This window comes from Pristiophorus japonicus, chromosome 17 (assembly GCF_044704955.1).
Source record: "Pristiophorus japonicus isolate sPriJap1 chromosome 17, sPriJap1.hap1, whole genome shotgun sequence".
NCBI classification, from domain to species: Eukaryota; Metazoa; Chordata; class Chondrichthyes; family Pristiophoridae; genus Pristiophorus; species Pristiophorus japonicus.
Window position 1 is genome coordinate 119,551,918 of NC_091993.1, and position 25,237 is coordinate 119,577,154.

The following is a 25,237-nucleotide window of genomic DNA, read 5'->3' on the forward strand; positions in this document are numbered from 1 at the left end:
TGAGAGAGAGAGGGAGAGAGAGAGACATTGAGAGAGAGAGGGAGAGAGAGAGACATTGAGAGAGAGAGGGAGAGAGAGAGACATTGAGAGAGAGAGGGAGAGAGAGAGACATTGAGAGAGAGAGGGAGAGAGAGAGACATTGAGAGAGAGAGGGAGAGAGAGAGACATTGAGAGAGGGAGAGAGAGAGACATTGAGAGAGGGAGAGAGAGAGACATTGAGAGAGGGAGAGAGAGAGACATTGAGAGAGGGAGAGAGAGAGACATTGAGAGAGGGAGAGAGAGAGACATTGAGAGAGGGAGAGAGAGAGACATTGAGAGAGGGAGAGAGAGAGACATTGAGAGAGGGAGAGAGAGAGACATTGAGAGAGGGAGAGAGAGAGACATTGAGAGAGGGAGAGAGAGAGACATTGAGAGAGGGAGAGAGAGAGACATTGAGAGAGGGAGAGAGAGAGACATTGAGAGAGGGAGAGAGAGAGACATTGAGAGAGGGAGAGAGAGAGACATTGAGAGAGGGAGAGAGAGAGACATTGAGAGAGGGAGAGAGAGAGACATTGAGAGAGGGAGAGAGAGAGACATTGAGAGAGGGAGAGAGAGAGACATTGAGAGAGGGAGAGAGAGAGACATTGAGAGAGGGAGAGAGAGAGACATTGAGAGAGGGAGAGAGAGAGACATTGAGAGAGGGAGAGAGAGAGACATTGAGAGAGGGAGAGAGAGAGACATTGAGAGAGGGAGAGAGAGAGAGACATTGAGAGAGGGAGAGAGAGAGAGACATTGAGAGAGGGAGAGAGAGAGACATTGAGAGAGGGAGAGAGAGAGACATTGAGAGAGGGAGAGAGAGAGAGACATTGAGAGAGGGAGAGAGAGAGAGACATTGAGAGAGGGAGAGAGAGAGACATTGAGAGAGGGAGAGAGAGAGACATTGAGAGAGGGAGAGAGAGAGACATTGAGAGAGGGAGAGAGAGAGACATTGAGAGAGGGAGAGAGAGAGACATTGAGAGAGGGAGAGAGAGAGACATTGAGAGAGGGAGAGAGAGAGACATTGAGAGAGGGAGAGAGAGAGACATTGAGAGAGGGAGAGAGAGAGACATTGAGAGAGGGAGAGAGAGAGACATTGAGAGAGGGAGAGAGAGAGACATTGAGAGAGGGAGAGAGAGAGACATTGAGAGAGGGAGAGAGAGAGACATTGAGAGAGGGAGAGAGAGAGACATTGAGAGAGGGAGAGAGAGAGACATTGAGAGAGGGAGAGAGAGAGACATTGAGAGAGGGAGAGAGAGAGACATTGAGAGAGGGAGAGAGAGACACATTGAGAGAGGGAGAGAGAGACACATTGAGAGAGGGAGAGAGAGACACATTGAGAGAGGGAGAGAGAGACACATTGAGAGAGGGAGAGAGAGACACATTGAGAGAGGGAGAGAGAGACACATTGAGAGAGGGAGAGAGAGACACATTGAGAGAGGGAGAGAGAGACACATTGAGAGAGGGAGAGAGAGACACATTGAGAGAAGGAGAGAGAGACACATTGAGAGAAGGAGAGAGAGACACATTGAGAGAGGGAGAGAGAGACACACACATTGAGAGAGGGAGAGAGAGACACACACATTGAGAGAGGGAGAGAGACACACACATTGAGAGAGGGAGAGAGACACACACATTGAGAGAGGGAGACAAAGACATTGAGAGGAGAGAGGAGAGAGCGAGAGACACACACATTGAGAGAGAGAGAGACAGAGAGAGAGAGAGAGAGAGAGAGAGAGAGACACACACACACATTGAGAGAGACATGCATTGAGAGAGAGACAAAAAGTGAGGGAGGAGAGGAGAGAAAGGGGGAGAGAGAGAGTATTGCTGAAGGCGGCATGTAACAGGCATCTGCGCTCCCTCAGAGCCAGCGGTGCTCTAGCTGCTTGTTAGTTTTATTTCTCACTGGTTCATCAGCTGTTTCCGCCTGTGGGTTTTGCCAGGAGTGCTATTCATGAATAACCTTCATCTGTGGTTTTGTCCTGGGAACAGAAGGGACTAGATTGGGTTACGGAGGGGGCGCGGCTGTTATTCCCCAGTGCGCCCAGCTAAAATTATAGAACAGGACACTCGCTGGCTCCTGGGCTGTAGGTCTGACGCTCAAAACTGCAGTCGGTGTAGGCAACCTCAAGGAGAGAGAGAGAGAGAGAGAGAGAGAGAGAGAGAGAGAGAGAGAGAGAGGGCTGCTGGAGAGTCCATATATCAAAGTCTTGGCCAGGCCCTTTGGACCTCAATATATTGAGACTCCGCTGTATATGCAGCTGCAAGAGCAAAAATGATTCATACCCGGTCGGTGGGGGAGGGCAGAGGCTCACCTTCTGTTGTCCAGTGTCAAATCAAACAATCCTTGCATAACTGACATTGCGTTAAGATTCTGATACAAGACATCAGAAGTGTGGAGTAGGGAAATTGTCCCAGAGCGGGCCTGCGTCCCAGCACCCCTGAGAGTGAACTCCCCCCCAACCCTCTCTGAGCAAGTGTTTGTTTGCAACAGTGGCTTTGCGTTAGACAAAAAGAGAAAAACATGGAACCCTGGTTTGGAATTGCAAATCCAGGTTTGTCTCACCATTTTCCTTGGCCGCGAAATTAGGGTTACCGCCCCCAAAAGGAAGTGGAGCGCGAAGCAGGAAACTACAGACCAGTTAGCTTAACATCTGTGATTGGGAAAATGTTGGAGTCCATTATTAAAGAAGCAGAAGCAGGACATTTGGAAAAGTAAAATTCGTTCAAGGCAGAGTCAGCATGGATTTATGAAGGGGAAGTCATGTTTGACAAATTTGCTGAAGTTCTTTGAGGATGTAATGAACAGGGTGGATAAAGGGGAACCAGTGGATGTGGTGTATTTGGACTTCCAGAAGGCATTTGACAAGGTGCCACATAAAAGGTTACTGCACAAGATAAAAGTTCACGGGGTTAGGGGTAATATATTAGCATGGATAGAGGCTTGGCTTGGCTAACTAACAGAGAACAGACAGTCGGGATAAATGATTCATTCTCGGGTTGGCAACCAGTAACTAGTGGGGTGCCGCAGGGATCAGTGCTGGGACCCCAACTATTTACAATCTATATTAACGACTTGGAAGAAGGGACGGAGTGTAAAGTAGCCAAGTTTGCTGATGATACAAAGATGGGAGGAAAAGCAATGTGTGAGGAGGACACAAAAAATCTACAACAAGGACAGATAGGTTAAGTGAGTGTGCAAAAATTTGGCAGATGGACTATAATGTCAGAAAGTGTGAGGTCATGCACGTTGTCAGAAAAAAATCAAAGAGCAAGCTATTACTTAAATGGAGAAAGATTACAAAGTGCCGCAGTACAGCGGGACCTGGGGGTACTTGTGCATGAAACACAAAAAGATAGTATGCAGGTACAGCAAGTGATCAGGAAGGCCAATGGTACCTTGGCCTTTATTGCAAAGGGATGGAGTATAAAAGAAGAGAAGTCTTGCTACAGCTATATAAGGTATTGGTGAGGCCACACCTGGAATACTGCGTGCAGTTTTGGTTTCCGGATTTACGATATTCCATATTTGCTTTGGACGCAGTTCAGAGAAGGTTCACTAGGTTGATTCCGGGGATGAGGGAGTTGACTTATGAGGAAAGGTTGAGTAGGTTGGGCCTCTACTCATTGGAATTCTGAAGAATGAGAGTTGACCTTATCGAAACGTATAAGATTATGGAGGGGGCTTGACAAGGAGATGGTGTTCCCACTGATGGGGGAGACTAGAACTAGAGGGCACGATCTTAGAATAAGGGGCCGTCCAATTAGAACAGATGAGAAATTTCTTGAGGGTTGTAAATCTGTGGAATTCGCTACCTCAGAGCTGAGGAAACTGGGATGTTGAATAAATTTAAGACAGAAATAGACAGTTTCTTAAATAAGGGGATTAACGGGTTATGGGGAGTGGGCGGGGAAGTGGCGTCGAGTCCATGATCAGATCAGCCATGATCTTATTGAATGGTGGATCAGGTTCAAGGGGCCATATGGCCTCCTCCTGTTCTTATGTTCTTGTACAATGTCGGGCACTGCCGCAAGAAAGGGGAGGGGACGCTGCGAGCTCTGCAGTGGGGCAAGGGGCCTCCGCTACCCCACCGGGGACGCGGGGTGCCGTGGCCGCACCATGGACCCCACGAAATAGACAACGAAAGATCGGACCGGTAAGTCGGTCGGGAAACAAAATGGCGGCGCGCACCTCCCCTTTACTTTTCGTCCCGCGAGCGGAGTGCAGCCCCGTTCTCTACCCGCGAGGCTGACATCGCCCGCAGCCACCCCAACTTCCGCTCACCGTGCATGTGCTGGTTCTTTGCGTGAACTATCCAATTAGTCCCACTCCCCTGCTCTTTCCCCATAGCCCTGCATTTTGTTTTCCTCTTACTTCAAGATAAGAAACAATATTCTGACCGTCGATGACTTATCAATCGGGTTCAACATTTTGGTGACATTACCCTCAGAGTGCAGACTTACTTCTTGGAATACAGTCACGGGATAGAGAAATCAGCCTATCCGGTTAATGATTCTCACTTCAGTACTGGGGGAAAAGTGCCCTTTAAAATAGGCCGATAATTAATCTCAACATTTTGAGCTCTTAAAAATGTTTATTGAAGGGAGGTCTGAAGGGTTGAGCTTTGCCACCTCCCCAGCGGGACTGCCTGAAACACAGGATGTTGCACCTCCGTCCCCTGTATGATTTACAGTCAAATTTGCACTTATCTTTCAGTGCCACATATCCTGTCACGAGGAGGAGGCCTGTTCCCACCGTGGCACCTGACTGCACACATTGGTCAGAGTGCCAGCGTTCCGGGTCACGTGCGGCAGCTGCGTGACCTGCCTCCGCAGGCCTCTCTCACAGCAATGCAGGGTCTCAGCTGCACGTTGGACACAGCAACACTGTCCAGTGGGTGTCTGAAACAGCACCAATTAAATCACATGGGCAAGAGATAACAATGTCATCATCATAGGCAGTCCATCGGAATCGAGGAAGATTTGCTTCCGCTCTAAATAGGAGTCCTTAGGTGGCTGAACAGTCCAATACGAGAACCACAGTCCGTCACAGGTGGGACAGATAATCGTTGAGGGAAAGGGTGCACAACGTACAGTGCAAGAGAATACAACAACTTGTATTTATATAGCGCCTTTTAACGTAAAGAAACGTCCCAAGACGCTTCACAGGACTATTATGAGATTTAGAAATTTGACATCAAGCCACATAAGTCGAAATAAGTGCAGGTGACCAAAAGCTTGCTAGGTTTTCATCATAGGCAGTCCCTCGAAATCGAGGAAGGCTTGCTTCTACTCCAAAAGTGAGTTCTTAGGTGACTGTACAGTCCAATACAGGAATTACAGTCTGTCACAGGTGGGACAGACATTGAAGGAAACAGTGGGTGGGGACTCTGGCTTGCTGCATGCTCCTTCCACTGCCTGCGCTTCGCAGTAGGTTTTAAGGAGCGTCTTGAAGGAGGAAAGAGAGGTAGAGAGGCGGAGAGGTTTAGGGAGGGAGTTCCAGTGCTTGGGGCCCAGGCAACAGAAGGCACGGCCACCGATGGTTGAGTGATTATAATCAGGGATGCTCAAGAGGGCAGAATTAGAGGAGCGCAGACATCTCGGGGAGGGGTTGTGGGGCTGGAGGAGATTAGAGATAGAGATGCAGAAAACATCTCAAGGCACTTCACAGGGGTGTTATAAGACAACAAAAAAAATGTGATTACAATACCAGAACTACTCAAGCACGGCACTGAAGTGTCAGCATAGATGATGATTATGTTCAGAAACACATCTTTACACAAAGGGTGGTAGATGTGTGCAACTCCCACAAAAAGCAGTAGATGCTGGCTTAATTAATCATTTTAAATCGCCAAGAGTTTGGCCAGACATGGGCATAAAAGGATGCGGAGCCTTGGAGTTAAAAATTGCAGCTCAGCCGTAATCTGCAGTTCATAGAATCAAAGCAACTTACAGCACAGGAGGCCGCCATTTGGCCAATCGTGTCTGTGCCAGCTCTTTGAAAGAGCGGATGTGCTGAGTCTCACATCCCCACTTCTTGTCCGTAACCCTGTGAGTTGCTTATCCTCAAGTACATGTCCAACTCTCTATTAAAATCATTTAATGGAATCAGCTTTCACCACCTATGTTCCTAGTCTCTGGAGTGGGGGACATGAACTCACAACCTTAATCCAGAATAATTTTTTTTTTTTTTTTTTAATTTAAATATTCTCATAGCTGGTTATTCTGCAGCTCCCAAACTTCGAATGGCATCGTCCGGTGCACGTGGGATTCCAGCTAGGAGCTGGCTGAAGAAATGTAAATTGGCCTGACTCCAGGATAGGAACATAGGAACAGGAGGAGGCCATTTAAGCCCTCGAGCCTGTTCTGCCATTCAACGAGATCACGGCTAATCTGTCACCTAACCCCATACATCCATCCGCCTTTGCCCCGTATCGCCCAACCTCAGGTCGCCAGAGAAATACCACCAACGACGTCTCCGCAAGATCCTACAAATCCCCTGGGAGGACAGACGCACCAACATTAGCGTCCTCGACCAGGTCAACATCCCCAGCATTGAAGCACTGACCACACTTGATCAGCTCCGTTGGGCAGGCCACATCGTTCGCATGCCGAGGCTCCCAAAGCAAGCGCTCTATTCGGAACTCCTTCACGGCAAAAGAGCCAAAGGTGGGCAGAGGAAACGTTACATGGACACCCTCCAAGCCTCCCTGAAAAACTGCAACATTCCCCACTGACACCTGGGAGTCTCTGGCCAAAGATCGTCCTAAGTGGAGGAATTGCATCCGGGAGGGCGCTGAGCACCTCAAGTCTCATCGCTGAAAGCATGCAGAAAACAAGCGCAGGCAGCGGAAAGAGCGTGCAGCAAATCTTTCCCACCCAACCTTACCCTCAACGACTATCTGTCCCACCTGTGATAGGGACTGTGGCTCTCGTATTGGACTATTGGGCCACCTAAGCACTCATTTTTTTTTTTTTTTTTAAAAAGAGTGGAAGGAAGTCTTCCTCGATTCCAAGCGGCTGTCCAGGATGATGATGATATCGCTGAACAGCTTTGCTGAACAAAAATCTATCAATCTCACATTTAAAATTAATTGACTGAGCATCAATTCCTGTTTATGGAAGGGAGCTCCAAACCTCTACCACCCTTTGCGTGGAGAAGTGTTTCTCAACTTCACTTCCTCCTGAAAGTCCTGGCTCTAATTTTTAGACTATGCAGAGTCCTAGGGGCCGAAATTGTCCCTTCCCTTAAGGCCTGTTACCGCCGGGAATCGGCAACCACTCTGCGGAGTGGAATGGCCGCCGATTTTTCGGCGAATGGCCGCCATTTTGAAAATTCCGCTCCTGCGGTATCCCGTCAGTGACCCACTCCCCTCCCCGCTGCCGCCGATCCGTCCTAAATGTGACTTCAGAGCGAGTACCGTCGATGTGCCCTCCCCCCGAACGCGAAATTCCGCACAGAAAATCTTGCTCCCACCGCTCGGTGCCATCGACAGCTTTTTCTGTCGGTGCGCTGCGGTTGGAGGGCTTCTAAGATGGCGCTGCGGCTGCGAATAAAGGGGAGGGCCTACTGTCGCGGTCGGCATTTTTTTTGTCGGCCGACTGCTAGGTCGGGCCGACAATTATGCCCCCGGGTTCGGCCGGGCTGCCAACAGGCAGCCTGGCACCCTGTTTTGGCTGATCCGGCCAAAACCCCTCCCTGGTGACCCAGTGGGCCTAACTTGAAGAATCGCAGATTCTGAAGTGAAGGGAAGAGATGTGGTGACGCGCCAGCATCGTGATGTCATCAGTGCTACGCTGAGGAGTGACAGCAGCGGACACTCTGCCCGCCCGCCCCCCCACTTCTGCCCCTCTACTTATCGAACTTTCACTCACCGCTGCACTTCTGCCCCCATTATGACCGATTTCCGGGCCGGTCGAGAAACAAAAGCCAAAGAGCGGAATTTCGCGCAAGAGGCCACATCTACCGCTGCGGTAAAAACAGTCGAAACACGCTAGGTGCGCTGCATTTTCAGCAGGGGGCAAGTTCGGCCCCCGAGACTCCCCAACCAGCAGAGACGGTTTCTTTCCAGCCATCCGGTCAGCTCCTCTTAATATCTTGAAAACTTGGATCAAATCACCCCTTAACCGTCTAAATTCCAGGGAATACAACCCTAGTTTGATTAATTTCTCCTTGTATTTTAACCATTGAAGTGCAGGTATCATTTGCTGGAATCAGTGGCGGAGCAGCTGGGTGGATGGAAGTCCCCTCCGGACCTCATTAAATCATGGCCCGAGTGGCAGCAGCTGCTTTATCAGGAAGGCCATCAAAATCAAGCTTGCCTTTACCTCACATCCACATGTGAATTGCCCTGGAGGGAGAGCGAGACAGTGATCAGGACCCAGAGTCAATTTATTTTGTCCTCCCTTCCCCCAGCCCTGGAGGGAGTTGGGGAGTTGGGGGGAATGGGGCGGGTGGGAAGAGCGCGCGCTGGGGCAGTTTACATCGCATAGTAATTACAGCACAGAATCAGGCCATTTGGCCCAACAGGTCCATACCAGTGTTCATATTCCACATGAGCCTCCTCCCAGCCCTCATCTGACCCAATCAGTGTCAGCTGTGGCTCAGTGGGTAGCACTCTCTCGCCTCGGAGTCAGAAGGTTGTGGGTTCAAGTTCCACTCCAGGGACTTGAGCACATAAATATCTAGGCTGAGGGAGCGCTGCACTGTCGGAGGTGCTGTCTTTCGGATGAGATGTTAAACCGAGGCCCCGTCTGCCCTCGCAGGTGGACGTGAAAGATCCCATGGCACTGTTTTGAAGAAGAGCAGAGGGAGTTATCTCTGGTGTCCTGGTCAATATTTATCCCTCAATCAACATTAAAAAAAAATGATCTGTTCATCACAACATTGCTGCTTTGTGGGAGCTTGCTGTGCGCAAATTGGCTGCCACGTTTCCTACATTTCAAAAGTACTTCATTAGCTGTAAAGCGCTTTGAGATGTCCAATGGTCGTAAAAGGCGCGATATAAATGCAAGTCTTTCTTTTTTTTCTTTCCATCAGCGTGGCCTTCTCTCCCTTTCCCCCTCGTGTTTATCTAGCTTCCCCTTAAATGCATCAATGTTGGTCGCCTCAACTAGTAGTTTGCAGCCCCAATAGTGCTGCCCCTCCTGAGATTGGCTAACTCAGCAGAGACTAGGGACGTTATCTGGCACTGTCCGGGTCTGTGTCACGCAGCACCACACTGGTTTTGGCATTAATAGGAATGTGGTCGAAAAACTCAGAGACTGGGGAGTTCCTGCAGTTTTCCACTGATTGTTTGATATGCTCATTTCAGAAAGCTACTCGTTTGGGTGGGTGGTTAGTGCTCGTGGAAAATCTTCTGCGTAATTCTGTAATGCTCGGATAAAACGTCAGTTTAAATGGAAAAATCCCCCCTTCCCTCTCCTTCAGGGCTGTGATGCTGGAGAAATATTTCAAACATGTTTAGGCACATGCTTTGGTTCCTTTGTGATCAGGAATTTTCCTCAACATAATAAACCAGTTCTACTGGACTAATATATTTCAACCACCTCCGCAGAAGGAGGAGTACTTAGTACACAAACAGAGGCAATACAGACAGGGACAGAGACACATCAGACAGACAGTCATACACCGAGACAAGAGAGACAGGCAGGCAAACAGGAACACAGACAGGCAGGCACAGAAACAGCCAGACAGACAGGCAGGCAGAGACAGGACAGACAGGCAGGCACACAGACACACGACAGGCAGGCACACACACACACATACACGACAGGCAAGCACACACACACGACAGGCAAGCACACACACACACACACACACACACACACACACGACAGGCAAGCACACACACCAACTGACTGTTACTAGCTCGGTTTTAAAATAAAAATTACTCGCGGTTTTTAAAGAGAGGCTGCCACTCTCTGAACAAACTGGGGAAAATTAAAAGCTGCACATTAAAACGAGAAGTTACCGACCAAGCTCTATTCACAGAATGTGTTTACACGGAATCCACTCAGAGTGAAACTAACGCACGAGAAGTGTGGGTCTGCGGATCTCTGCAAACCTGCTTGCTACCTGTTCACATTTGGGACAAAAATAGTCTAGATTTTCCGTAGAGCGGTCTAAAATTTTTTTTTAAATACAAACCAAATTGTCTGATTTTTTTTAAATAAAAAAGTGAATTCTGAGGTTTGTGTTGCTTCAAAATAATTCTTCACCCTCCCCACCAACCCCAATCTATTTCTGTGCCTAATGGCGCGCAGGCATTAATTATTGAGGATGGACTGATTCGCAGTCACCAGTGAATCAAATCTCAAGGCTCAAACCACATTCGGAATAGAGTCATCACATCAGTCCGAAACAGAGCTGGGGAAGCAGCAAAAGGTGGAAAATCCATTGCAGTTGTGGTTTGTAATTCAGAGTGCTAACTGATCTGCGATTATCTCTGTGGTCAGACTGCTGGCATGCTGACACCCCGGTGTGTAGTTTTGTCAAGCCTTTGCTAGGTGCGGGAAATGAGGTACAAGTTTTACAACAAGCAGCTTGAATCCAATAGTAGGAACACTAATCAAGACAGATTTGTCTTGGATGGTGTCAAGCTTCTAGACTGTTGTTACAGCTCTTGTATTCAATGGCGTCGGCCTCCAAGAACCCATTGGCAGTCGCACTCACTCCAAGCTGTCCTGGGAAATCAAGAGTGTAAGATCCCATCAGACTGATTGCCGCATGCTCACTCAAACACTACCATCGACACTGGGCACTCTGCAAGTAAAAGGCTTTTTTCCCTCAACACTGGACGGGTGTAGCCGTAACAACACTCAAGAAGCTGGACACCATCCAAGACAAACCCGTCTGCTTGATTAGTGCCCCTACCATTGGATTCAATATACACGGTGCGCCTTTATCACGGGCGCGCCGTGACTGCGGTATGAACTGCCTACAGGATACACTGCAGAAACTCAACAAGCTTACTTCCACTTGACCTCTATTGCCAATCAACATCATAGAAGCATCATCATCTGCAAGTTCCCCTCCAAGTTATTCACCATCCTGACTTGGACATAAACCGCTGTTCCTTCACTGTTGCTGAAGCACCATCGCCACAATGACTGCAGCGGTTCAAAGTATTGTGTTCCTAACACAGATGGGACTGCACACAGGGAGGTTAAAGTAGCAGTGGCCTCAGTCTTTATTAAGACACTCCAGAGTCCATAAAACAGGCCTTAGGGGCTGGCTTATATACAGTGCTCCCAAGCAATGCTGGGATCCCTTGGGACTTCAGGGGATGCGCTCCCTGGTGGCAGAACATGGGAGTGCATGCTTTACAGATACACAACACAACGCTACCTTTCAAAAAGGAAGTAGAGATAGGTAATGAATGCGGCTGCAATGTATACACCTGCGAGTATGCGCACAGGTTTGTAGAGATGTTGAATCGGGGGGCACTTGATTTAATTGTTTCTTTTTCTCCAGTCAAAAAGAGTTGTCGAGATGTTGATCCACTGGTACTCTCGCGGTCTTCCGCAAGAGGTGGGCGCCGGAGGGACTGGAGTGCATCATCACCCCTGGGAACCAAATTTTTATTTGATTTAAGTTTTGTTAAAGTTTAAATTGGTAATTTGTGGGTTTTGCCAAAAGGGGGCTCTTGATTTTATGTTCTCACCAAAATATTGTAAAGATGTTGAGTAGGGAGTGGCTTAGCCAGTCATGTGATGTTCACAAGACTGAATAAAACTCCAGTCAGTTGGGTTCAGGAGATCCACGATGAAGCAGGTGCTCGTGACCCTGATGGATGAACTAGTAATGTGCAGTGTGATTGTTAAATCTTTGCTAATAAACCAATTAGTTCTTCATGGCAACGTGTTGCTATGAATTCTTAAGCAAAGAACCCATGAAGCAAATACATTACAGCGGCCTTTCAAGAGTCATCTACAGCCAGAGAACACATTTTAAAATATCCTCTCCTCACAAGGTATGTCCAGATGTTGCCAACCATCATCGATATGATCCAATCGTTATAGCTGCAGATCAAATGTCCTCCAAGGGACAAAGTTAAGAGGGGTGTAGTGACTTATGTGATTCTTTCGGACAGTCCTCCAGGTCAGGAGTGGAAAGAGCAGGGACAAACAGGGCGCAATACTCCAACAAAAATCTCTTCCCTTTTGCCTTCTGTTGCTCTTCAACCTCATTTACTCCCCGAAGGTACATTGTGGCCATCCAGGTGATCTTCCCCTGACAGATCACTTTGTCCTTTATCCACCATTTCAGGGCATCATAAAAGGAGGTCAGCAGACTCTTAATAGTGCCTCACTGAACCTCATCCTGAGGTCATTTGCCTTTCCTGCTGCAATACCATGAAATTGTCAAGTCAACCACCAGCACTTGCCAACGGTGACAGACAGATATATGTCACTTTACCTGTATGAAATAATACAACAACTTGTATTTATATAACGCCTTTAACGTAGTGAATCATCCCAAGGCGCTTCACAGGAGTATTATGAGATAAAAAATTTGATACTGAGCCACATAAGTAGAAGAAATTAGGGCAGGTGACCAAAAGGGAGGGAGAGAGAGAGAGAGAGAGAGAGAGAGAGAGAGAGAGAGAGAGAGAGAGAGGTGGGGAAGTTTAGGCAGGGAGTTCCAGAGCTTGGGGCCAAGGCAACAGAAGGCACAGCCACTGATGGTTGAGCAATTATAATCATGGATGCTCAAGAGGGAAGAATTAGAGGAGCGCAGACATCTTTGGGGGCGGGGGGATTGTGGGGCTGGAGGAGATTACAGAGATAGGGAGGGGCGAGGCCATGGAGGGATTTGAAAATAAGGAGGAGAGTTTTCAAATTGAGGCGCCAATGTAGGTCAGCAAGCACAGGGGTGATGGGTGAACGGGACTTGGTGCGAGTTAGGACACGGGCAGTCGAGTTTTGGATCACCGAGTTTACATCGGATAGAATAGTTGGCTCAAATACACCGTCAGTTAGAACCTCCAGCTGTACTCTGAACTCGGCAACAAAAATAACTTGGCACTGACAGAGTTAACCAAGTGGCAATGACATGGTTACCATAACACTGAGTGGCACTGGAAGACAGCTGGGCATACCCAAGAATCTGCTCTCTAAGACAGAACAGGAAAGCCTGTAGTTCGACCAGTGGTTTGCGGTGAGCAACAGATCTCAAGAAAAACAGCTGTAGGGGCACTAAAAATGGTATCAATGTTTCGTGGGTAGGGAGGAAAAATGAGTCAAGTTCCGTCTCCTGATCACAGTCTAGTGACCCCCCTCATTGAATGTGAAGTGATGCATTTTGGAAGGAAGAACAAGGAGAGGTAATATAAACTAAATGATGCACCCCTTTTAAAATTGTAAGTAACAGAGGCCACAAGGGGTTCACATAAACAAATCTTGGATGGCGGCAAGACACGTTGATAAAGCTGTTAAAAAATGATACGAGATCCATGGCTTTTTAATTGCAGGAATAGAGTACAAAAGTGAGGAAGTATTGATAAACTTTTATAAAGTACCAGTTAGGCCTCAGCTAGTGAATTGTGCCCAATCCCAGACACCACAGTTTAGGAAGGATGTCAAGGCCTTGGAGAGGAGATTTACTAGAATGGCACCAGGGATGCAGGACTTCAGTTTTGTGGAGAGACCAGAGAAGCTGAGGTTGTTCTTCTTAGAAAAGATAAGATTAAGATTTGCTAGAGGTGTTCAAAATTATGAAGGGTTTTGAAAGAGTAAATAAGGAGAAACTGTTTCCACTGGCAGGAGGGCCAGTAACCACAGGACGCAGATTTAAGATATTTGGCAAAGGAGCTAGAAGGGATACGAGGAGAACTTTTTTTTTTTTTTAAAACGCAGTGTGTTATGATGATCTGGAACGTGCTGCCTGAAAGGGCGGTGGAAGCAGATTCAACAGTAACTTTCAAAGGGGAATTGGATATATACTTGAAATGGAAAAAAAAAATTGCAGGGCAAGAGCAGTGAAATGGTATTAATTGGATAGCCCTTTCAAACAGGCACGATAGGTTGAATGGCCTGCGTTTGTGCTGTATGAATCCACGATTGGAAACTGCGAGTGTACCGATGTCAAACAAGGGCTGGGTCAATTCCAGCTGAGAATTACGTCCCCTCACCCCACAAAGAATATGTTTAGGCTCACAAATGAGGAATAGCCACTTTAATGATAATGAATAAGATGTATGGGAGAACCACTGGCATCTGCAATTATCCTAGAAGAGGAAGCATTTTCAGGAGAGGTAGAGGAAAAATTTTGAATGAAAAATGAGAAACAAGAATCCTCAGATTTGGAGAGGCTCACCGATTCATACTGCAGAGTGACATTTATAAAGAAATGAAACACGCTCAAAATAAACCAGCCACTTTAACTGTTCCAGTCACCTCATTTCATGCCTTACTATGCTCTCTGCTCTAGCATGACAGCACACCCACCTCTTTTCATGCTTTTGTGAAGTTCTCAATGTCCACATGCAAGCGTATGCATTAAACATTCAGCAAGCAACTTACTTCTGCAGAAATTCTTCCAATCCACATATCTTCAAGACAAAATTGTCGACGTTTATGCCATGAAGGTTGTCATAAATGTAACACAGAGTCTGATAGATGATCAGATCCACCGTTGAGCCCCCTGGGAAAAATAAAAGGCACGGTCACAACCGATGAGCAACAACTTGCATTTATATAGCGCCTTTAATGTAGTAAAATGTCCCAAGGTGCATCACAGGAGCAGAAATTTGACACCAAGCCACATTAGGAGGCATCAGGACAGGTAGCCAAAGGCTTGACCAAAGAGTTAGGTTTTAATGGGCGTCTTAAAAAAGGAGGAGGTGGAAAGAAGAGATTTGGTAAGGAATTGCAGAACTTAGGGCCTCGGCAGCAGAAGGCACGACTGCCAGTGGTGGAGTGAAGAAAATCAGGATGCACAAGAGGCCAGAATTAGAGGAGTGCAGAGATCTCAGCGGGTTGTCGGGCTGGAGGAGGTTACAGAGATAGGGAGGGGTGAGGTCATTGAGGGATTTGAAAACAAGGAGGATAATTGTAAAAATCGAGGCGTTGGTTGGCTGGGAGCCAATGAGCACAGGAACTTGGTGCGAGCTAGAATACAGGCAGCAGGGTTTTGGATGAGCTCAAGTGTACAGAGGGTGCAAGATAGGAGGCCAGCCAGGAGAATCTAGGAGGTAACAAAGGCATGGATGGGGGGTTCAGCGCCAGATGAGTTGAGGGAGGGACAGAGATGGGCGATGTTACAGAGGTGGAACTAAGAGGTCTTGTAATGCTCTTCTTCAGTCAGCAGAAGTGAGCCCACAAACGACAGCACTAGTACCCGTATCATTTGTGCCATTTCTTAAGGAGACACTCCCATGGCTGGCATGTAGATGCCAGGCTTCTTTTAGTCACAGATGCCATGATAATTCCATTTGAGCTCCTCCAGCACCAGATATTATCCTGTACTCAAAAGTCATAATCTGCTTCTCGTTTATGAAAGGTAAAAACAGAGAGACAGACTATTATCTGAATGGTGACCGATTAGGAAAAGGGGAGGTGCAACGAGACCTGGGTGTCATGGTACATCAGTCATTGAAGGTTGGCATGCAGGTACAGCAGGCGGTTGAGAAAGCAAATGGCATGTTGGCCTTCACAGCGAGGGGATTTGAGTACAGGGGCAGGAAGGTGTTGCTACAGTTGTACAGGGCCTTGGTGAGGCCACACCTGGAGTATTGTGTACAGTTTTGGTCTCCTAACTTGAGGAAGGACATTCTTGCTATTGAGGGAGTGCAGCGAAGGTTCACCAGACTGATTCCCAGGATGGCGGGACTGACATATCAAGAGAGACTGGATCAACTGGGCTTGTATTCACTGGAGTTCAGAAGAATGAGAGGGGATCTCAGAAATGTTTAAAATTCTGACGGGTTTAGACAGGTTAGATGCAGGAAGAATGTTCCCAATGTTGGGGAAGTCCAGAACCAGGGGTCACAGTCTAATAATAAGGGGTAAGCCATTTAGGACCGAGATGAGGAGAAACTTCTTCACCCAGAGAGTGGTGAACCTGTGGAATTCTCTACCACAGAAAGTTGTTGAGGCCAATTCACTAAATACATTCAAAAAGGAGTTAGATGTAGTCCTTACTACTAGGGGGATCAAGGGATATGGCGAGAAAGCAGGAATGGGGTACTGAAGTTGCATGTTCAGCCATGAACTCATTGAATGGCGGTGCAGGTTCGAAGGGCCGAATGGCCTGCTCCTGCACCTATTTTCTATGTTTCTATGTATACGGTTTGTCCTACTTATTGATGCGAGCAGGAACTGGCACTTGAGATACACGAATAGCACCATACCCGACATAACTGAATGGCCAGCCTTTAAATAGCATGTACTCTGCAATATTTGCATTTGTAAATACACACACACAGTACGCATTAGTAGGGAAAACTGTGTCACACAGTGATATATTGGCAGGGCAGCGTGCTGCATTAATGTTGATGGATCGGTTTAGACAGGTTTATAATGGAATTCCTGATATGTGAACAAATGTTCCTTGATGACAGTATCCCTTTTTTTTTTAAATAGAGGAATTATCCTTCTAAATGTCATTAAGCGTACAAATAAATGCATGCACAGTAAAATGACAGGTTCACTGAAGTATTTCAGATGATAATTTAGTTCCCTCGCGCTGACTAGATTCAGTAAACTCTTCTTGGCCAGTTCCCTTTGCCATCACCACTCACAATTTGAAGCAAATTAATAATTTTTTGTAACAGATTGGATCCAACTGGGGACACGAAGCCTTTTATTTTAAAATTCCGCTTCCAGTTTTGTCCCTCTTCTGGAGAGACTGACTCGGGCTGGTGCGCAGTTCAATGGGTGCTAGCTGCCGTTCTATACCATGCACGAAGTGGCCTATCTTCAAAAATGAACTTGGATCGAGAGTTTCTGTCGCGTGTTTGACTGTCGGCTATCAGGAGCCAAGCCCAATCTTGTCCCGATGTGACAGAGGTACCACCCTTCAGTGGCGATCAAGAGCGGAAATCCTGGCAGAGTTTCGCCACCCTAGCCCAGATGTGCCAGCCTGGCTCAGATCAGCCAATAGCACACACCGGGACCGGAATCGAACCCGGGACCTTTTCACTTGTACGGCTCAGTCACACAATGGGCTGGATTTTCGGCTTTGCTCATTTCGGGGCGGTTACGGCGGCGGGGCGGTAAAGTTTGCACCTCAGTCAGCAAAGTTGGGCCGCTGGGCCCCCGAGTGTGGGGCGGAGCGCTAAGGGAGGTCCTCTCTTAGGGCGCTAGGCCGGCTGAGCATACGAAAATCCCGAGCTAAACAGCCGGCCAGAGAGAGATTTGGGAAGGGAAAAAAACCTGGAAAAAAAACCCAAAAACATTCCCAATACATAGCTCATGCTACCACAACATAAATCGCAAAAAAATGTAAAAACAATCAACTTGCCTGAGGAGGACATTACTTGCCTCACTGCGGCCGGTAAAGGTCATGTTACACTCAATAAATGCTCAGACTAAGTACTGTGTGTAATGAGCAAGTGTGACCTTAGCTCCTTTATTTAGATTCCAGAGTGCAGGTACATCGTGGGTGGCCTGCTCATATACTGTGCTCCCAAAGGATGCTGGGATCCCTTGGGGCTCCAACAGGTGGGCCCTCTGGTGGTCAGGTGGGATTCAGGTTACAAGGGGTTAAATACATAACAGGTCAGACCGCCCGTTTTCTCAGCAGGGGGCGCTACGGGTTGGGCGCGACTCAAAAATGGAGCCGGTGTCGCAACCAGGGGTGTTGCACACCGGTTCGCCTCTTCCGGCCGGTAATGCTCCGCGCCCTGCCAAAACCGGCCCCTGTACCGTTGAAATTGGCATCTTTAAGAGGAATGGGACATTTTATAGGATAACCTCGGTGGCTGGATTATGGGGCAATATCTTTTAAAGATGCAATAAAATGAGAAATCTTGTTGTAATTGGGAGTTAATCCATGCCAGCACTGGTTTGGGACCATTGCCAACCCAAGCAGATGAACGCTATAATGCTGTTCTTGTACTGGCTTTGGAGTTGTCTGCCACAAATTCATCTGGGGGATGATTTCCACTGCAGTATGGGGAAATATCAAGCAAAGACCAGACCCCCACAACAGTTAGGAGGAACAATCATATGGATAGTCATCACTGCCCTATGCTCGTATAGATATCTGGCAGAAGTCTGAGAGTCAGTCATTAAGAGACGCAGAGGAGAGAGAGACCAGAGGAAAAAACCCAAGAGTGGTCATAATGTGACCCTTCAAAAAAAAAAACTCATTAATAACCTGCATCAGAGGGAAAGAGGGGAGTCAAATAAAAGTCAAATTCAGGTGAATTCAGCTAAGAAAACTTGTTGATGCAACGGACTAAATATCTGCTGTAAACAGGAGAGGCATCTGTATTATCAGAGTCTGAATACAGCACAAGCTAGAGAACGCTAAGTAGGAACACTTCATGGAGCCTCCTGTCAATAAAAGGTTGGTGATCTAACAAAAGAAACCGATTTTGCTAACTTATTTTATTGAACTGGACCAGAATACACTCAGCCATGAGCTAATTTAATGTGCTTTCCAATTAGTATAAACAGAGAACGCTCCTGAAATACCTCCACACTAGACTCAATTAAATAAGGCTTGTAGTCCCAGCTACATCCATCAGATGTTTTGCAGCAATTGGAATAGCTACATGCCAAATCTGAAACTCACCATCGCAAGTGAACGTAAGTGGCTCGGAAAGACTGCTGGCAGATACAGTAACTTTCAGACTGATGCCATCTCCATGTTGGTCATTCCGGATGACAACTGGACTCCAGATTAATCCCACATTTTCTGCACTATCACAGGTGTAGCGGCTTCGAAGCCTACAAAGAAAAAGAGAGCGAGTAATTACAGATTTCAAACTTTACTCCGCTGACCTTCACAGTTAGATTCCACCTGAGGCTGGACTAGTTACCACAGCGCACAGACTTGAAGTAATAAATAATATTGTTCTCATCATTATCATAGGCAGTCCCTCGGAATCGAGGAAGAATTGCTTCCACTCTAAAAATGAGTCCTTAGGTGGCTGAACAGTCCAATAAAAGCACAAACCCTGTCGCAGGTGGGACAGATAGTCGTTGAGGGAAAGGGTGGGTGGGACTGGTTTGCCGCACGCTCTTTCCGCTGCCTACACTTGATTTCTGCATGCTCTCGGCGATGAGACTCAAGGTGATCAGCACCATCCTGGATGCTCTTCCTCCACTTAGGGCGATCTTTGGCCAGAGACTCCTAGGTGTCAGTGGGGATGTTGCATTTTATCAGGGAGGCTTGTAAGGTGTCCTTGTAACGTTTCCTCTGCCCACCTTTGGCTCGTTTGCCGTGAAGGAGTTCCAAGTAGAGCGCTTGCTTTGAGTGTCTCGTGTCTGGCATGCGAACTATGTGGCCTGCCCAGCGGAGCTGATCAAGTGTGGTCAGTGCTTCAATGCTGGGGATGTTGGCCTGGTCGAGGACGCTAACGTTGGTGTGTCTGTCCTCCCAGGGGATTTATAGGATCTTGCAGAGACATCGTTGGTGGTATTTCTCCAGCGACTTGAGGTGTCTACTGTACATGGTCCATGTCTCGGAGCCATACAGGAGGGCGGGTATTTCTGCAGCCCTGTAGACCATGAGCTTAGTGGCAGATTTGAGGGCCTGGTCTTTGAACACTTTTCCTCAGGCGGCCGAAGGCTGCAATGGAGGCGGTATTTAATCTAGTCGTCAATGTCTGCTCTTGTTGGTAAGAGACTCCCGAGGTATGGGAAATGGTCCACGTTGTCCAGGGCTGCGCCGTGTTAGAGGATAATTTTTTTAATCTACGAGTGGGTAATTTGGAGCTTTGTTACCGAGGAACGCATTGGCAGCTAGTTCCAAGAATACCCAGTTCCCCTCCAATACCTCACACATTCTTCAGGTGTGGGCCAAGACAATGAGTGTCGTCAGATTATCAAACCATGGAGCAATGCGTCACAACGGAGCCTGATTATTCCTCATTAGACAGCCATGTACTTTCAGGAAGAGTCACGAGATACCAATTAAGAGGCAGAACTCTGATTTTTACCCCCCTCCCCCCCCAGCTTTCAGGAACTGAGGCTAAATGTCCTATCCTCATTCCTACCCCAGCCATGATCAGTTAACTCAGTACAGACCAGAAATCAAACCTCGAACCTAGACTGTAGGACATAGTTTGATGATGCTTTTACTAACCAAGCCAACAAGGGAACTTTCCTTAGGTTTCTGACGGAAATATCAGGGACCACCCAGGAACCACCCTAGGGCCGGGATATTATGGCAACTGCCCAAAAAAAAAATCAATGGTTTGCTCAGCTGTTGGTGATTTAATAATGTTAATTTATAAAAACCAACATAGATAAATAAAATACATCAGCTTACTATTACATTCCCAAATCCAACTCATAGGGTTAGATGAAGTCTGGTGGGAGGCAATGTTGCCTGTAGATTCCACCATGTTCTGCGTGACCCTTTTCTTTTCATGCGCGGTCCCTTTAAATGTCTGCGCATGCGCGGTATTTCCGATGTAAACGCTTGTGGGCGGCCTGCGCGGGACCTTGCAGATTACTACTTGGCCACACATGCATGCAGCTCAGAGGGAACATTGGTGGGAGGAGGCTCGTGGAGTATAAACACCAGCATAGACCATTTGGGCCGAATGGTCTGCTTTCTATTAAATTCTATACAACTGCTGTAAATTTTGACTGGGTTGTGAACATTTACTCTAGCTTTCCACTCTTCTCTTGCTGTGTGAACAAGAGCTCTATACAGCTACACAGAGAAGAATTCTTATCCTGCGGAATAAATAGGAGCTCTATACAGTCACATGGTGATGAAAACTTACAATACTCAAATAGGAACACCAGTTAATTACAGTGAGGAATCCTTGTCCCGCTGAATATGTAGTTGTCCCATATCCTTACTCCAATAAGCAACAGTCTAACCTTCTCCCTATGACATTTAATGCCATTACGATCATCGAATTCCCTACCATCAACATCCTGGGGGTCACCATTGACCAGAAACTTAACTGTACCAGCTTCATAAATACTATGGCTATAAGAGCAGGTCAGAGGCTGGGTATTGTGTGGTGAGTAACTGACCTCCAAAGCCTTTCCACCACCTTCAAGGCACATTAGGATTGCGAAGGAATACTCTCCACTTGACTGAGTGCAGCTCCAACAATACTCAAAAAGCTCGACACCATCCAGGACGAAGCAGCCCGCTTGATTGGCACCCCATCCATCATCTTAAACATCCACTCCCTCCACCACTGACAACATGCCTGCAGTGTCTACCATCTACAAGATGCTCTGCAGTAACTCCTTCATCAGTCAAAATCCTCAAATTCCCTATCTAACAGCACTGTGGGAGCACTTTCACCACACGGACTGCAGCGGTTCAAGGCGGCGGCTCTCCACCATCTTCTCAAGGGCAATTAGAGATGGGCAATAAATGCCGGCCTTGCCAGTGACACCCACATCCCATGAATTGATAAAAAGGCAATTCTTCCTTTTTTGATATTTTCCGGGACCTTTTGAGCTCAAAGTGCAAGACATCAGTGCTTTTTCTACTCATGTCACCTCGAGTTAGGCATACTGCAGTGAGCTATGCAAGGCCAGGTGCATAGTAAAGCTCCTCCTGTACACCTTTAACCCTAAATTACTACTGCTGTAGTGTGAATGTTGTCACTTCCCACACCAGGCATCCTTAGGGCATCATGGAGTGAAATTGGCAAATTTCAGCAATTTATGTAGGATAAAGGAATATCCATTAGGAACTCAATTAATTGCTTGATTACATTTTGTAAAATATCATTTTAGAAAGAGGAAACTTCATCCCAATCAGTCGGGGCTGGATTCAAACCTCGACCTCATTGAAATCACAGTGTGCTAACCCACTGCACCCAAGAACTCCCGCTGCTTGTAACGAATGTGTTCTCATAGATCGTCAGGAACAGCTGCATCACCTGCTTTGGGGAACAGGTATACTGCATACACTACCATCAGGATTAAATAGGATATCGTACTCATTCCGCCCTCTCCCTGAATCCTTATTGCATTGAAAACCCAATCCAACTTATTTGTTCCTTGAATATCGAAACTGTGGAGTTCCTAACCTTTCCCAGTTTTCCCTTCCTCCTGCAATCTACAGGCTAATAAAATCCAAGTTTGGTGTCACCTAACCATTATTTCTGGTCTCACCTCATCTTTTTTCAACCCAAGTACTCTCTGCATCATGGGTCTGGCCCTTCTTCACCTTAGTTTCCCAATAAAGGAGAATAGGTCCCCATACAGACTTAGATTCAGTCTCGTCCTCTTTCATCAAAGTCTTTTCGTTTGAATTCCCACTTTGCTGTGTTACTTAATTAGCTTAATTCGAATTGCTGAGCAATTCAACTTCTTTTTAAGGTGAAAACTTTGAATTATCAGGAGTAGATCGTATTAGTACATCAGTAAATCATTTTTATACACAGGCACACAAAATCTGCCCTGCTATTCAAGGACAAAGAGGTGGAAATGCCTAGAAAGAGAGAGATAATTACACATCCAGCATGTGACAGAACGCTGCAACCTCTTCGTTCCTCTCTTCTGAGACTTCCAGTAGCTCGTGGCTCCCCACGTCAAAACTGTGCCGTAAGGTGTGCTGTAACACAAGAAATGTAACAATACTGTGACTGGAAGACAATAATTTTGTACTTAATGTATTTCATTTCAGGCAAGAAATAAACAGATACGATTAATTGTGCAGCCTGTACCAAAGAAATGGTTGCCTTTATTTATTTTTTGGCTGAACTGTAGAATTATTGGGGGATGGTGGTGGTGAGGGGAATATATACACAACATGGAAAGGACCTCATGCATCTCTATGCCAAAGCAGACTTCAGAAAAAATCAAGTGGCTAAAGAAATACTTAGTAAGAAAACGACAACATTTCCCTGTAACCAACATCAACTTTTGAGTCCCAGTGCCTCAATAAAAGCCATTTTACTCAGTTCAATGTCCAATAAATGTTATCTTTCTTCTCTTACTATGCACAGAGATCTATCTCTGCACTTAAATCGTGAGGCACTTTGAAAGTTTCTTGACACCAAACATACCCAGATAATGATTGATCAAGCCAGACCACAAGCGGAACTTTGAATGTGTCGGGGAATTTGGATCTAATTGAAGATAACAGCCTCTTGCAGACCTCGAATCATTGCTCCAGCACATATTTAACAACTGCTGTCTCCTCTCTTTAGATCAGCTTCAGCGAGCCTATTATCTGTAACCTATCCCACACTTGATAAGGTACCACACAAGAGGGACATATGGCAAAGATAATGGCATGTGGAATTATGGGGAATGAAATGGTTAGGGAGCAGAAAAGGGGATTGGGGGGGGGTGGGGGGGTGGGGGGGGTGGAGTCTAAGGGAATTTCTCAAAAATGGAAAAGGTGTAAAGAATGGCGTTCTACAAATGTCCATTTTGAAGCAACTTTTATTTTGTATGTACAAAAATGATCTGGAGTTAGGAACAACATTAAAATTTGCTGAAGGGTATGGCAAATTGTGACAAAGATTGTGAAAGAATGATTTGTTATCAAAGCAGAAAGGTGGCAGATGTTGTTCAATGAAGGAATTCATTTTAGAACAGAGAAAGGAAATACACCTTCAAATGGTAAGATTTTAAATGGAGCAGAGGAATAAAAGGACGTTGGCATGCAGATACACAGGGCATTAGAGGGGGCAGCACAAGCAGAGAAAGCCATTAAAAATGACAATCAGAATCTGTAGTTTTGTATCTAGAATATAAAAGCAAGGAGGAAATGTTGAACTTGTACAAGACCTTAGAGAGCAAAGATAGCACATAGCTTCTTTTCTGCACTACCAATCACCTCCTTAAACCCTTCTCACCCAACCCCTCCATTCTGCCCTCAAAAGACAAGTGTGAGGAACTCGTGGATTCTTTGTCACCAAGATAGATTTCTCACCAAGCCAGAGAGCTCCCCAAAAGCCTCTTCCAAGCCCTGAATCCTTGCCTTTCTCTAGTTTCTTGTCCTCTTTCTCCACCCTCTCACCCTCCAACCCCTCACCCTTCAACCCATGGCACCTCCTGCTATCTTGACCTCATTCCCACCAAACTGCTCACTCCTCAGCCTCCCTTCCTGGCCCCTGTACTAGCTTACATTGTAAATGCTGCCCTCTCTGCAGGCACTGTGCTCCCTTCCTTTCAAAAAGTGCCATCGTGAACACCCTCCACAAAAAAAAACCCTTGAGCGTACTGTGCTTGCAAACTACTGCCCCATCTTCAACCTGCCCACTAAGATCAGTTACGGGAGGCACTTCATTTCTTCTCAGGAACCCATCGAATAGATAGTCAAACTAGACATCCCATTATAAGCTTTTCCCGTCATACGAAAGTAGTAATAGTCCAACCAACCATTCATTTCTGTCAAAAATCTTTGAACATGTTGCACCTCCCAGACCCATCTAACCACAACTCCCTGCTTGAATCCCTTCAATCAGCTTCAGAACGTGCAGTGTTTTATCGTTGTGTTTAAATCCTAACGTTGCCTCAGTCCACCCCATCTTGGTTACCTCATTCAGCACTATAATCACAATCTGGTCCTTTGATTCTGGCCTCTTGTAAATCTTGTGCATCTCCCACTCCTTTCACCGCACCATTGGCAGGTATTCCTTCAGCCACCTCGGCCTCACGTTGGGGAAATAGGCCTTCCTAAACCCTCTGCTTCTTCACTTCCCTCTCCTCCTTTAAGATCCACTTTAAAACCCACCTCTAAGCCAGGCTTTAGGTCACTTTGCCCAATATCGACTTCTTTGGCTGGGTATTTATTCAAGTGCCTTTAATATAGTAAAACGTTCCAAGGCGCTTCACAGGAGTCCAATTAGACAAACTGAGCCAAAGAAGGAGACATTAGGACAGGTGATTAAAAGCTTGGTAAAAAGAGGTAGGTATTAAGGAGCAATGTGTTGAGTACACCCGAGATGTTTCACGCTCCGCGGAACATGAACATAAGCAGGTAGAAAGCACAGCTGACTGGGCCCACAGCGCACAGTTGGGCATTACAGTCACTGATCACGAACGCGGTTTGTCACACTGGCCTAATACGACTCATTAGTCATCAAGCATAGAGGCTTCCAATAAATAG

At 46.7% G+C, this 25,237-nt stretch overlaps 1 protein-coding gene across 3 annotated transcripts in view; it reads right to left on the reverse strand.

The window, feature by feature from the left end:
* Nucleotides 1-25,237, reverse strand: part of pik3c2b (phosphatidylinositol-4-phosphate 3-kinase, catalytic subunit type 2 beta) — a 187,432-nt gene that overhangs the window by 131,805 nt on the left and 30,390 nt on the right. For 2 of the 3 annotated variants that reach the window (XM_070859224.1, XM_070859226.1), the window contains 3 exons: nucleotides 22,629-22,729; nucleotides 18,764-18,918; nucleotides 14,545-14,665 (listed from right to left, as the gene is read on the reverse strand). In XM_070859224.1, coding sequence (XP_070715325.1) covers nucleotides 14,545-14,665; nucleotides 18,764-18,918; nucleotides 22,629-22,729 — 377 coding nt within the window. Of the gene's footprint in view, nucleotides 1-14,544; nucleotides 14,666-18,763; nucleotides 18,919-22,628; nucleotides 22,730-24,665; nucleotide 25,237 lie in introns of those variants that run through there. The other variant, XM_070859225.1, reaches the window with a different exon arrangement.